Below are 12,079 nucleotides of genomic sequence, written 5' to 3'. Positions count from 1 at the left end.
TGCAAAGGTGTGCGTTTGGGTTTGAAATGTGAAAGCCTTAGAAAACACGAGGATAAAACTGCACTATCTACCACGATGAAAGATGTTCTCAGAAAAATTCTTGTAATCCCTTGTCTAGCAAGGTTAGTTGCTTTGGTATAAAATAAATAAAAATGAAAGCGAGGGTTCTTTTTTTATTATTTACACTGACCTTAACTGCAGCAACCCCTAGCAGGTGCTAGCATGAGAGGAGCTCTGGCTGGAGCAAGAAAGTGCCGTGCTTGGCTGGGTCGCAACGACCATGAGTTTTAAAAGTGCGTAAGATGAAACGCTCAGTGTGACATAGAAAATGAAGTTGAAAAAGCAGGGGGAGGAAGGAATTCCCAGCAGGAATTTCCACACCACCACCACCACCCCCCCCCGGCCGCTGCTCCTTTGCACATCCCTCTAGCCCCGGCTGCTGCTGCCTGGCCTTCCCTCGATGCGTGACCCGTGCTGAAACCGGCGCGGTTAGGGGCTGGGGATCCTACACTTCGGGGATGCCTCCAGTTCGTCGTCCCGAAGCTATCACTCTAATTTTTAATATAATTTTTTTTTTTAAGCAACCCTCCGTTGCCGCCCCCCCTTTCCCAAGCGCCGTTGTTGCCGGAGGCGCTCCCGGGGTCCCGCCGGGGCCCCAGCAGCGCTCCCGGTGCGCTGCGGCCGTGGGACAGGTGCCGCGGCGCCCCTCGGGACCGAGGCGCCATAGGAGACACCGGGGTAAAAACGTCTTGTGGGGAAAAAAGGAATAAAATAAGTTAAACAACTTCAAAAAAAAATACAAGGCAGAAGGGCGGCGGGGCGCCCCGATGCCCGCGGGCGGCTGCCCCCGCCGCGGTGCCGGTGGGTCGGGGGCAGCCCCGCCGACCCCCTGCGGCGCCGCCGGGCAGGCCGAGGCCGGTGCCGGTGCCGGGGGCGGGGAGGCCGGGGCGCGGCGGCGGCGGCCCGCCGGCCCCCATTGGCGGGCGCGGCGGCGGTGGCGGGGCCGGGCCGTGCCGGGCCGGGTCCGGGGCGGAGGGGCCGGCCCTGCCCCCGCGGCCGGCGGCGGCCCAAGGTTTAAAGTGAGAACTTTCTGCGGGCGGCGCCGAGCCGCACAGCCCGCCGCCGCCGCTCCTGCCCCGCAGCAGCAGCCGCCGCCGCCGCCTCCCCCGGGCGGGCCGTACAATCCTCGGCAGTGTCCTGAGACTGTACGCCCGCTTCGGGGGCGACCCGGCCGAACCGGACCCCGACTCTCCCGCCCCGGACGCCCGCCCGCCGCCGCCCGCGGAGCTCCCGCAGCCCCCGCGGGCAGGTGCTGAGCCCGCCCCGGCCCGAGAGGCGGCGCAGGAGCCGGCAGCCGCCGCGATGACAGCTGACAAGGAGAAGAAAAGGTGAGGGGGCCGCGGGCTGCTCGGGCCGCTCCGTCCTCTTCCACCGGCTCCCCCCCCCGCGCCTTTCCCGGCCCGCATGGGGCCGCGCCGGGACTCCCCGCGGGCAGGGGCTGCCGGTGGGACGGCGCGGCGTCGCCTCCCACCGCCGCGGCTCCTCGGCGGAGGGCTCCCGACGCGGAGCCTTCGCGGGGGCCGGCAGTGGAGCGAGTTAGTTCGCCCAGCGCGGTCTGGGGCTGGCGGGGAGAGTGGCGGGGGAGCAGCGCCGGGGCAGCCCGCGCTCCTCCGCCGGGGGAAGAGCCGCGTCCCGGCCGCCGCCGAGCCCCGCCGGGGAGCGCCTGCCCGGGGAGCTGCTCCCGCCGGGCGGCACCGCGGCCAGCAGCGCCCGGGGAGCCGCAGCCGCGGGAAGCGGCCCCTGCTCTGGCCGACACGTCCCGAGCGGCCGCCCCAACCCGGAGCGAAGGCCCGGCCCCGGCCGTGTCCGGCGGGGGCTGCAGACGGGCAGGTGCACCCGTCGGGGGGGACAGGGCCGGCGGGGGCGGGCGGCTGCACCCACCGGCCAGCCCGCCCGTGCGGGTCCGCCGCTCTGGCGCGGTCAATTTAATAGACGTCGTGGCAGGGTTTATTCACTCGCTATCAATTAAAACCTAGTTATTAGGAAATTATTTTTCAGTTGAGGAGACGGAGATTTTAAAGGTAGCACCCTTAGCAAAACATGTTCCATAATTAAAATGGGCTGGATGTAATTGACAGGCTCTGCACACACTTGCTAATTGTATAAAACTAATAGAGCCCGAAAAGAAGCTGGCCGCGTTCTGCGGGGACTCGCATCTTCTGCGGTTCGTGGAGTTCCTCAAGTGTCAGCAAATTTTCCTCGAGGGCTGAGAGCTCGCCTCGCCTCGCCGGGCGCTCGGTACCTACGAGGGTAGAAAGCCAGACATTTCCATATTCTCGTAATGAACCTTCCAAAGGGATTAAAAGTAACGTGGTAGTTTTTTGTAGTTGCATCAAACAGCGTATTTCCCGTTTGGTTCTTGAGATCGAACATCAAAATAAAACTCACGATCCCCGACGTTACAGGTGGAGGTCGAGAGAAGTAGTATCTAGTCGTGGCTCCAAGCCTATAAAGAGTTTCTGTGGATGAGTGAGAGCACTGACGCGGTGAAGGCTAAGCAAGTGAATAAAGGTCCACAAAGTCTCGCAACAGGGTATTTATTCAGCTTGTTTTCTCCAGCGGGCAGTCACAAGGCTGAGTCTAGTATTGGCTCAGGTCGCTGTTCTGTTCTGACTATAGATTGTGTTCGTAAACGATGTGATTTACAGACTAAGAATTTTATCTTGTTATTTGTCATGTGTACTTTCCAGTCAATGATGCACTAAACTTTAAACACTGTTTTTTAGTTTGTATAACAGCTCCTTTTTTTTTGAGTCACCCTGTGACGATGTAATAGGGGAAGTATTGTAGTATAAAACATGCATGTTCCAAGTAGCTACCCTCAGTTTATTGAACATTAGTGTATTAAGGTTAAACAATTACCGTAAAACATATTTTGTTCTAGGTATCAATCTTCCATGTGGGGTATAAAATAAGGGTATGTTTTGTGTCCTCTTGTGTCGAACAAGAGAGTAAAAAATTGTAGTACGGTACATGGTAGTTATAAAACTGTTATAGTAGTTCACAGGAATGAGAATAATGAAATAGTGTACATATCGATAATACACTGCATTCATTGTATCATCCCTTTTTAATGAGGCACTCATAATCTCTTCAGTTTTAACTTCTTATTTTGAAACACAGTGAGGGATTGAGCACTGTCTAATCTTGCAGGACAGCATGCTGAAGTGCTTTGTGGAAATACTCTTCAGATACAACGTAGACACTTCACCGGACTAAAGTCTGAATGTTAATCCCAACTCTGTCACTGATTTTATGTAAATATTGTGACATTTGAGTGACAATTTTCTGTCTCTCTCAGAACTAGGCTGATTGTTACGGGCTCATGGGATTGTTGTGTAAATTAATGTTTGTGGAAGAACTGGGAGAGTAGTAGATGAGGGATTAAAGATAGTGTGCTTGTGTCTCTCTGTCTGTGCTGGTACGTACATACGTATGTACTGGGGAGATACCCTATGTAGCCTATTGAAGCAAGATTTTTTTTTTTTTAGGTTTTCAGTAATATTATAGAATAGATTTATTGCCTTGAGTTCAACAGTTCTTGTATTATTTGCTTGATCTCTATCCAGATATGCCGCTAGGAACTCTAACCTGACTCGCTAATAGCATTTATAAATCGATTCCAGGGAGAAAAGGTGGTGGGGGTAATCAGGTTTACCAGATTTGCAGGCAGCTCTGGAACATATGTTTAAAGGAGCAGTTCTCTTACTGTCAAACAGATGCTCTATGGAAGATAATCTTTGATTCTTTTAATGGTCCATTTAAGTTGAAGAGCATCCTCAGGTTCTGATATGAAGCTCTGTCTATCAAGAGAAAAGAGCAGTTGCTTTCTTTATAACAAATGTTAGAGCACTTTCAATAGGCTGATTTCCCACATTTAAAGTTAGTCCAAGATGCTGAGCTGAGATTAATATGATCGTTATTTTAACTAAATTTTTTTTAAAAATCATTATCGATCTTAAATACAAAGTCCAATGTTTCTTAGAATGCCAGTAATTAGAAACTTGGAGGAGTAAAAGGGTAAAATGCATGTTAGTAAAAAAAGTAAAAGCTAAAGAAAAAGCATCTGTAATCATTGTGCAGTACAATTCCAATTAGTAGATAAATCCCAATTTAATTAGGGCACTCTTGTAGAATATCTTGGTGTGGTTATTAATTATGTAGTCACCATATGTTTTTGAATTATTTGAGATACATAGTTATTTTGTTAGTAATGGCTGGTGTGTTAAATGGGCTGTTCTGGAGGGACAACATCTGGATGTTTGAGAACAGTTTGAAACCGGGCTCAGGACAAGTCAGGTACTAATGAGTACGATCCATCATTTGGCTTCACCTTTTCAGTTGTGGTGTTTGGGGATTTGTGTGTTTGTTTTCCAGCAGTCTGAAAAATAAAACCAATTTTGCAGCTCAGGGAGATACTGTACTAATGGTCCAGGTATAATTGTACAGTACTGATTTGTGATCCTAAGGATGTAATGTTATATAAATCTGTTTAACTTCTTCTGGTCCAGGTAGTAAACAAACTGGATTCCTCCCAGTTATTGGCTAGGTAACTGACTGCTTTCAATTACCCTTTCACTTTGGGCCTTACTAGATGTTGAGCCCCTCTAATGAGACACTTTGTGCCTCAGTTTTCACTGACCTTTACTTCAGCAGAACGATTCTGCCAAGCTGAGGTCACTCTTGGCTGCTCCTCCTCCAGATGAGGAAATGGTCCTGACGGCACCATGCTCCAGAGCTCAGGTAGTTGCTTGCTCTTATTGCATGAATTTCAGATGCCAGGAAATGTGAGCATTTGGATGTGCCAAGGTGTTAAACTGCAGACCTCAGGAAATGTACAGTCTCAGTTTTGTTCTAGCCAGCATGGTTTCTGTTTTAAGGTATGTCATTATTGTAAGGTATACTACCTCTTGCCTGTTCTTCTGTGGTGGTGGTGAATTAGATGGTCTTGTCCATCCTCTTGCCAACGTAGGTTGTTCCCTATGTTTATGTAAACCTCATTTTATGTACTTCAGCTGATGGAGCTTTGAATGCTTTCCTTAGCAGACTAATGAAAAGGTTGTTCAAATTTTGTTATTTCTCAACATCTCCCCACACATAGCCCACGTATTTAATTTATTCCGATTTGCTCCTATGTTAACATCCGCCCTTACAATTTTTCTTATTTGGAGTTACCAAAAGGAAATGTAATCTGAATTGATGATGAACAATCTGTTGAAATTGTCTGTTTAGCGCATGTATAGTATGTTAAGATTAAGAAATTTGGATTTGGGTTTCAGCATCAGGAATGCAAGTCCTTCATAGCTTCCAAGTCTTATTTAATGACTCTGGCCAGTTGTACTCATCATACTTTGATTTCACCCCTTCTGGTTTCTGCATTCACCACTCTTGCTGTATTTCTACAGAAGTGGAAAGGGCTTTTCTACCAGAGGGTGGCCCAAGGGCACATGAGTGAGGAACGACAGGCTGCACGCATGCCTCCGCATCTCCCTTTGCCTGCAACGGCACGTAGCAGAGCTTGGGCTGAGCTCTGACTTGGCATCCTGGCCTGCTTGGAACACCTTGACTTCTGCTGCCCAACTGCTGTGGCTTCACCTCTATAGAGCCCTGAAGCGTTTGAGCTTAATGAGGGCCAAATGGCTTTCACCGAGAGAGTGGTGTGCAGTGCCAGGCCTTCCCGGTGTCTACCACCCTCCCAAAGGTATCCAGGCTCCTGAGGATTTGTGCTGTGCAGGGATGCCACAAGGGCTGGCTCTGCTGGCATTTAGCACTTAGCCCAAGAGCAAATTAACAATCTAACACCCCTTAGCATACAGCATCTCTCTTTGTCATGTCCTTTTCACTTCATCTTCTGATGTAGGTCCTCTTCTGTCGTGTATATCCTGTGTGGAACATTTGGAACATCTTGCATATTGGGGGTTGTCTGCTAATAGGAGTTTTGGGATTATGCTGCTAATTTAGGAGACCCATCATGAGTACTAAAAATGGATTTCTCTGCCCTTCTGTAATGTATTTGACTATGAGGGTTTCATAAACATTAAGTATTTTTGGTTTTAGGTTCCAAGTAGGAGCTGCTGCTAGGTGTAGTTGGGGCAGAACTCTGCAAGTATTGAACTTTTTGCTATTATTTTCAAACGGATAACCTTTTTAAAACTGGGAATAAGGAAATGAGCAATAAAAAGGGCAGGTCATATTTGAAAATAATTTGGATATGTGGAATGTTTTTATTCCTCTAAAGCTATTTGTGAAATGCTATTCTGTTAATTACTCCAGTATTCATGGTGTTCTGTATATCTTAGTAGTTACAAATAATTTCACTCCTAGTAGCTGGCACAAGGTTGACAGAACCCTTCTCTTAAATTGGACAGAAGTCCAAATACGGTTATTATGCAGCTGGCAATTTTTTTTTTCTTATTTATCAGTCTTGTGCTCCATTTGCTTAAAAGGCAATATAGTGAAGTAGTTATCTGCTGAGGATAAAGATCTTGAATGCTTATATAAGAAAAAGTAACAGCTTTCTTGAATTTGCAATACTACTTTTCATGGAGATTCTTTCTGAAGTCTGTAAAATGGGAAACTATTTTACTGTGCATTTGAAAAGTAGATTAATGAAGTACAGTAGGCCAACTGGCTGATAAATAACTAATGTTCCAAAGTAACTCTCATTTAATTATGCTTTCTACTCCTTGAGCTCAAATCTAATTATGATTTTGGTTCTTTCCTCTGTGACTTTATTTAGGTCTAGAAAATTTAGCTGAAACAAAATCTACCATAATAAATTCTGGTTAATGTGCATATTTAGGTCTTAAAACAGTTAGACTTGTAATTTAATTTACTTGACTGTTATTACAAAGAGTTTGGAATAGGATAACATATCCATTATGCTTCTCTGTCCATTGCATTACATGACACAGCAAATATTCCATATTCCATTCTATAGGAACTCATCAAATGTTTTGCGAGACAAGAAGCAAAGTTGCTTTACTTGAATTTTTATGTCTGATCTTCAGTCAAAGAAGTGTCCTGGTCTTGACCCTTCCTCTGTGCATGAGTATGTGGAATCAGCAGTTTTATTTGATTAGGGGAATGTTTAGGGTGTTGCCTCCAAAAAGCTTTTCTGAAAAATTCAGAAACTTTACAAATGCTTTGTGTTAGCCTGTGGGGGTGTGATTAATACTGGCTTATTGCAGCTTTATGAACAAGTTCTGTGCATCTGGGCAGGAAGAAAAAGTACACTTATTTTGTTTCTTCTCTGAAGTGGGACAAAACCAGGATAATACAGCACCTTAGCGTTTTTCATTCCTAATGCAAATATGTTGAACCACCCTCCAAGTTGCAAATGCTTCTTCATTCTGCTCTGTTGTATGTATTTATATAGTGATCCGCTTTCAAGCAGAGAGACTTTTAGTAGCATATGTTTTAATCTCAAATATTTGTGGCGTATCTGTAGAACCAAATTGACTGTTTTCCAAAAAGATCTTAACAACTTATTGGTGTTTCAAAGAAGGCACAGGAGAAGTAAATGCAGCTCCTAAAAGTGTGTCTTGCCCATACCTTGCCCCTACTTTTGAAAGCTCCCGCTTCTTGAGGCCTGTCCCTAAATCCCAGGTGTGACCTAGACGAATAAAAACCCCAGGCCAGAATGGGGAGAGGCAGTAAAGCAGGATCGTGATGGAGAGAACAACTGGGCTGTGGCCATTTACGGAATTTGGCTGAGGTTTGTTTGTTTGTTTTTTTTACTGTATCATCAGTAACCTTAAGAGTTATTGCCCCGCCGTGATCTTAAGATAACTCACAGCAACTAATATGACTCCTCAGCTATTTTTTTCCCAACTAGGTGTAGTGACGATTAGGTCACCATCTGCTCTATAAACGCAGTGCTCATTTTCCAGTGTACCGAGATAAGGGTGAGGTTGACAGAATGATGATTCCCCCACAAGTATCTGCTTCAGCCCTTCAGATCTGTAAAATGACGGATGTATTTATGAAATTGTTGATGGGCAAATGGTGCTATTTCTTACCGATCTGAGCTGGTGTCACACCTACCTTAAGTTTCTTTGAGCTGAAAACAAGACTTTCCGCTGGGCTTGCTCACGTTGGCGTGGCCGTTAGCTCGTTCCTGCTGTGGGGAGGGTTGCACCAATGACCAATATATCCCATGAGACACCATTTCTCACCTTCCACGCTGCCGTGCCCATGACCAGTTTAACATCTTAGCTGTCTTGTTGCTTTTGGCCTGGAGGTTGTCTCTGGAAGCCAGAGCCATACGGTGGCCCCGGCCTTGGGTCCCATGCTCTAGTGGTTTTTTTCTACAGAAAAGCCATGAGTGCCAAGTCCTACAGTGTGCTCCATCATCTGCCTCGATTTTTTTCAAAAAAATCATGAATTCCCTGTTGTTTTCACCTCATTCTCTGCAGCCCGGCCGGAACAGAAAGCTGGAGCGCTGCAGCATCCCTTTATATTTGGATATGAATTACTGCACACGTTCAACTACTTTTACAAATAACATTTTGGCACTAGAAGAGTGTGAGCAGTCTGACCCTCTCTTTTTGTTTCAGGAAATTGTGTTATCTAGGGAGAGGCTAAAATTAGTAGGGATATGGGGAGGGTTGTGTGTTTTGTTGTTTGTTTTTTTTTTTTTTTCTAAAACTGAGCAACTCTCCTAATGGATGAATCATATGGGTGTAACTTACGGCACTTGATAGCAAGCAGTCTGTCTGAAGGTATATGTGTAATAAGATTACCAGGATCATTTAGAAACTATTTGGAACTACTGAAATGTGAACTTAATCTATTGCAAATATTTGTTACTTATTATCTAATATATCAAAATACATTTGGTTAGAGTTAGGCAAATGAAGGTAAGATATAAGGTGCAAGTTTTTAACAATTGGTTACTGAGCATTAGAAGAGCTGCAGATGCAGTTGGTGGAGTGAATATTTTCTGTAAAAATAAATATTTTCTTGGAAAATAATTTTCCAGTGCACAGGAGAAACAAGAGCTAGTGTTAGACTAAAATAAAGGGATAGGATTGAGAAGTTGTCAGAACATTTGGAGAGTGCTGGAACATTTAAAATTTGGCTTCATTTTAATAAACTTTCTGAATTCCTGGGTTGTGCTACATTGTTAATCTAAAACTGGATGTTTTACATTTCATTTGAATGAGACTTAAGTAATCTTTAGCCTCTTTTTAATTGAAAGATTTTTTTTTTCTTTCTTTTCTGGTGTTTGACTCAATTGGGGTTTTTTTTTCCAGATCTTCTTTGTTTTCCTGGAAGCCACAAGACACATACGTGAATCTGATTTGGTGGCTTGACCTGAATTAAGTTCCTGTCTTCCTTTCAGGAAGGCTCTCTTTATCTGCTAAACCAAACTATTAGGTATTCCTTTTACACTACTCATGAAACCCTCATCACTTGAGGCCTTGAACTCAAAACAGTCCCTTTCTTTCAAAAACTGCAATTGCTTAAAAAACTTACGAGGTCTGATGAAAATATTTAGTCGTCTTTGGATTGGGTTAGTCAGGAAGTGTGACTCGGCGATGATAAAGGTCTTCTCTAGCTTTGGTTGCGTGAACAGCTTTTTAAAGACAGTAGTATAATTGAAAACATAGCAATAAAGTCCCTCCATGCCCCGTGGCCCCCATTACTGGCTCCTGATATGACAAACAAGAAAGTCAAAATGTGGGAGAGATGAAACCAGCATGTTGCAGAATTTCTAACTTGGTTGTTCTCGAAGGACTGATAATTTCAGACTTATGTTCTTGAAAACCTGCCTATGTACAGTGAGAGATAGAAATGTTTGTCTTTCCCAGGAAAGCTATTGCTTTAAGTAACAGATATAATTATATCTTGAAGCATGGTGATCCCAGGCAATATCCACCTTTGGCCTAGTACATGTGTTTTCTTTAGGTAGTCAGCTTCTGAGTCCCTTAGTATATATTATTTAATACATGGAACGTGATTTGCTGAATGGCTTCTATTTAAGAAGCCAATACAGTGGCCTGAATAAGTTGCATGAAATCTAAAATTGTGCACTCTTGCTCTTCTTTTAAGAAAAGGGAAAGCTGTTGCTAATGTATAGTGCCAGAAGCCTTATGAACTTTAAAATCTTAGCACTGGGAAAAAAAACATTCGGAGCCGAAAATTTTGGTACAAGTTGTCTAATAGTATTCAAAAGTTACTGTATAGTATTTTTCCTTTAAGATATATTCATGTGCTTGTAAGATAAATATTTGCTTAGGTAATAAGCTGAAGGAAATATGAAGTGGGATGGTTTTTAGGCAGTTTTTATAAAGGTAGTGGAATTACACTTTCAAGAACATTCCTTGTATTTTGTTTCGACCATTAGCATATCTAAGGTCTTTACTGCCATAAAAAGGTACTTAAACACTTGGTATCACAGTTGTCGTTCGCACTTGCATTTGTATGATAAACTACAAAGCAACCCTTTTCAGTCATTGTGTTTGGGACATTCTTGGGGCTGGTGTTGGTCTTCCAAGCCCTGTCCGTTCATTCACAATTGTGTCACCCTCTCTTCCAGTAAAATGCTTAGTGTTACTGGGTGCTTGTTGTCACAATGCTTCAAAGATCTTTGTGACATTAACAAACACTAAAAAACGCCCCACCCCTCTCTGTATGTCTACATTTGTAAATGGGGAATGTTGCGAGGAATGTGCTAAACTTTTAGCTGTCATACAATTTGTATCCAAAACTTTTTGCAAATACCGGAGTATCTTCTGAGGTTGTATACGTTGTTGTGCCTGGTTAGATTTTTATATGCCATTATGATGAAATAGCGCATCAGCTGATGGCAATGACAGTATTACTCTTAAATAATTATGAAGAGTATTGATTTAAAGCTGGTATGAAGCTTGCTAGGATGAAAATGTTTTTTGAATGATCCACGCAATGGCAGCATCGTACATACATGTGCAAGAAGACATTCAGCATTAAGTGGCTTTATCATGCCACAACTCTTTAGGCAGTTGTGCCTAAGTTTAGCCAGTATTCTCTGGAATGCAAACCTAGTGACCAATTACAGCTATATTCCGCTCCAGGATTTTTACAGAGAACTCGGTTGCCTCCGGCGTGATTCATAATGTGTGAAAGAAGATTGGAAATTGGTGGAAACACTTCTGGTACTTTTCCTGTAGAGTGTTTCCCAGATGATTCTTCTGGGAAGGTTGCATTTGCCCAGTTTTCTGAAGGGGAGAACCCTTGGGAAGGGGTGAGCCTCTGGGAAAGGCCTCTGCAAGTTGCCCTCACCAGGAGGGAAGAGCTGTCTTTGGAGGAGCAGCGGGGCTTTGCTTACCGCTGATGCCAGCTGTTCCTGGATTTTTCCATCCCTCTTTAAAGGGAACCTCTGTCACAAAGGAAAGCCATGACGTTTGTAGCTCCTGGTTTACTTCTTCCGGTGTATCCCCATATTGACCCAGGCAACCCATTTCCCGTCACCCTTGAAGCTGACTCATGTACATCAGGGAACACGGAGAGATGGAATTTGTAAACTTCTGCAAATGAGATGGGTGACCTTCACTTGCAGAGGAGGAAACCAGTGCCCCATCTAGCCAAGATGATGATGCCTAGCCTTAAAAAAATAGCATTACTCACATTTTTAAGAAAAGGTGGATGTTTGGGGGGTGTGGGTGGTGTGGGTGACCCCCTTTATTGCTTAATGCAGCATTTTTACATGCATGATTTGGAGGAAGATTTCTCATTTGACTGATGGAAAATAGCTTGATTCAGCTGTGGGCAGGCTGTTTATGTGCTGCGGCTGTAAGATTATCAGTTACTGTTAATAACTCCATTTCTTAGTTTTTCCCCTGAAAACAATTTGAAGGATGTGTTTATTGCCATTACTAATCAGAGGAAAGTTTTTATGAGAACATCCTTTCTGTGCTGAAGTTGTCTTAAGGCTGCTACTGGCTTTTACGTAACAGCAAAGCCATATTTATGTTCCCAGTGATTCACAAAAGGGGACTATCGCGTTCGCTTAGGCATGTGCTGGCTTGAAAAC

General features: G+C 44.5%; 1 protein-coding gene across 2 annotated transcripts in view; it reads left to right on the top strand.

Annotated features, from left to right (window-relative positions):
• The first annotated feature begins 1,052 nt into the window (after nt 1-1,052).
• Nucleotides 1,053-12,079, top strand: part of EPAS1 (endothelial PAS domain protein 1) — an 80,280-nt gene continuing 69,253 nt past the window's right edge. The window contains exon 1 of one of the 2 annotated variants that reach the window (XM_074168604.1): nt 1,053-1,388. In XM_074168604.1, the coding sequence (XP_074024705.1) occupies nt 1,363-1,388 (26 nt within the window). In that variant the 5' untranslated portion in view covers nt 1,053-1,362. The remainder of the gene's footprint in view (nt 1,389-12,079) is intronic. The other variant, XM_074168603.1, reaches the window with a different exon arrangement.

Source organism: Numenius arquata, chromosome 2 (genome assembly GCF_964106895.1).
Source record: "Numenius arquata chromosome 2, bNumArq3.hap1.1, whole genome shotgun sequence".
In the NCBI taxonomy this organism is placed as follows: domain Eukaryota; kingdom Metazoa; phylum Chordata; class Aves; order Charadriiformes; family Scolopacidae; genus Numenius; species Numenius arquata.
This window is presented reverse-complemented; position numbering and strand designations above follow the sequence as displayed.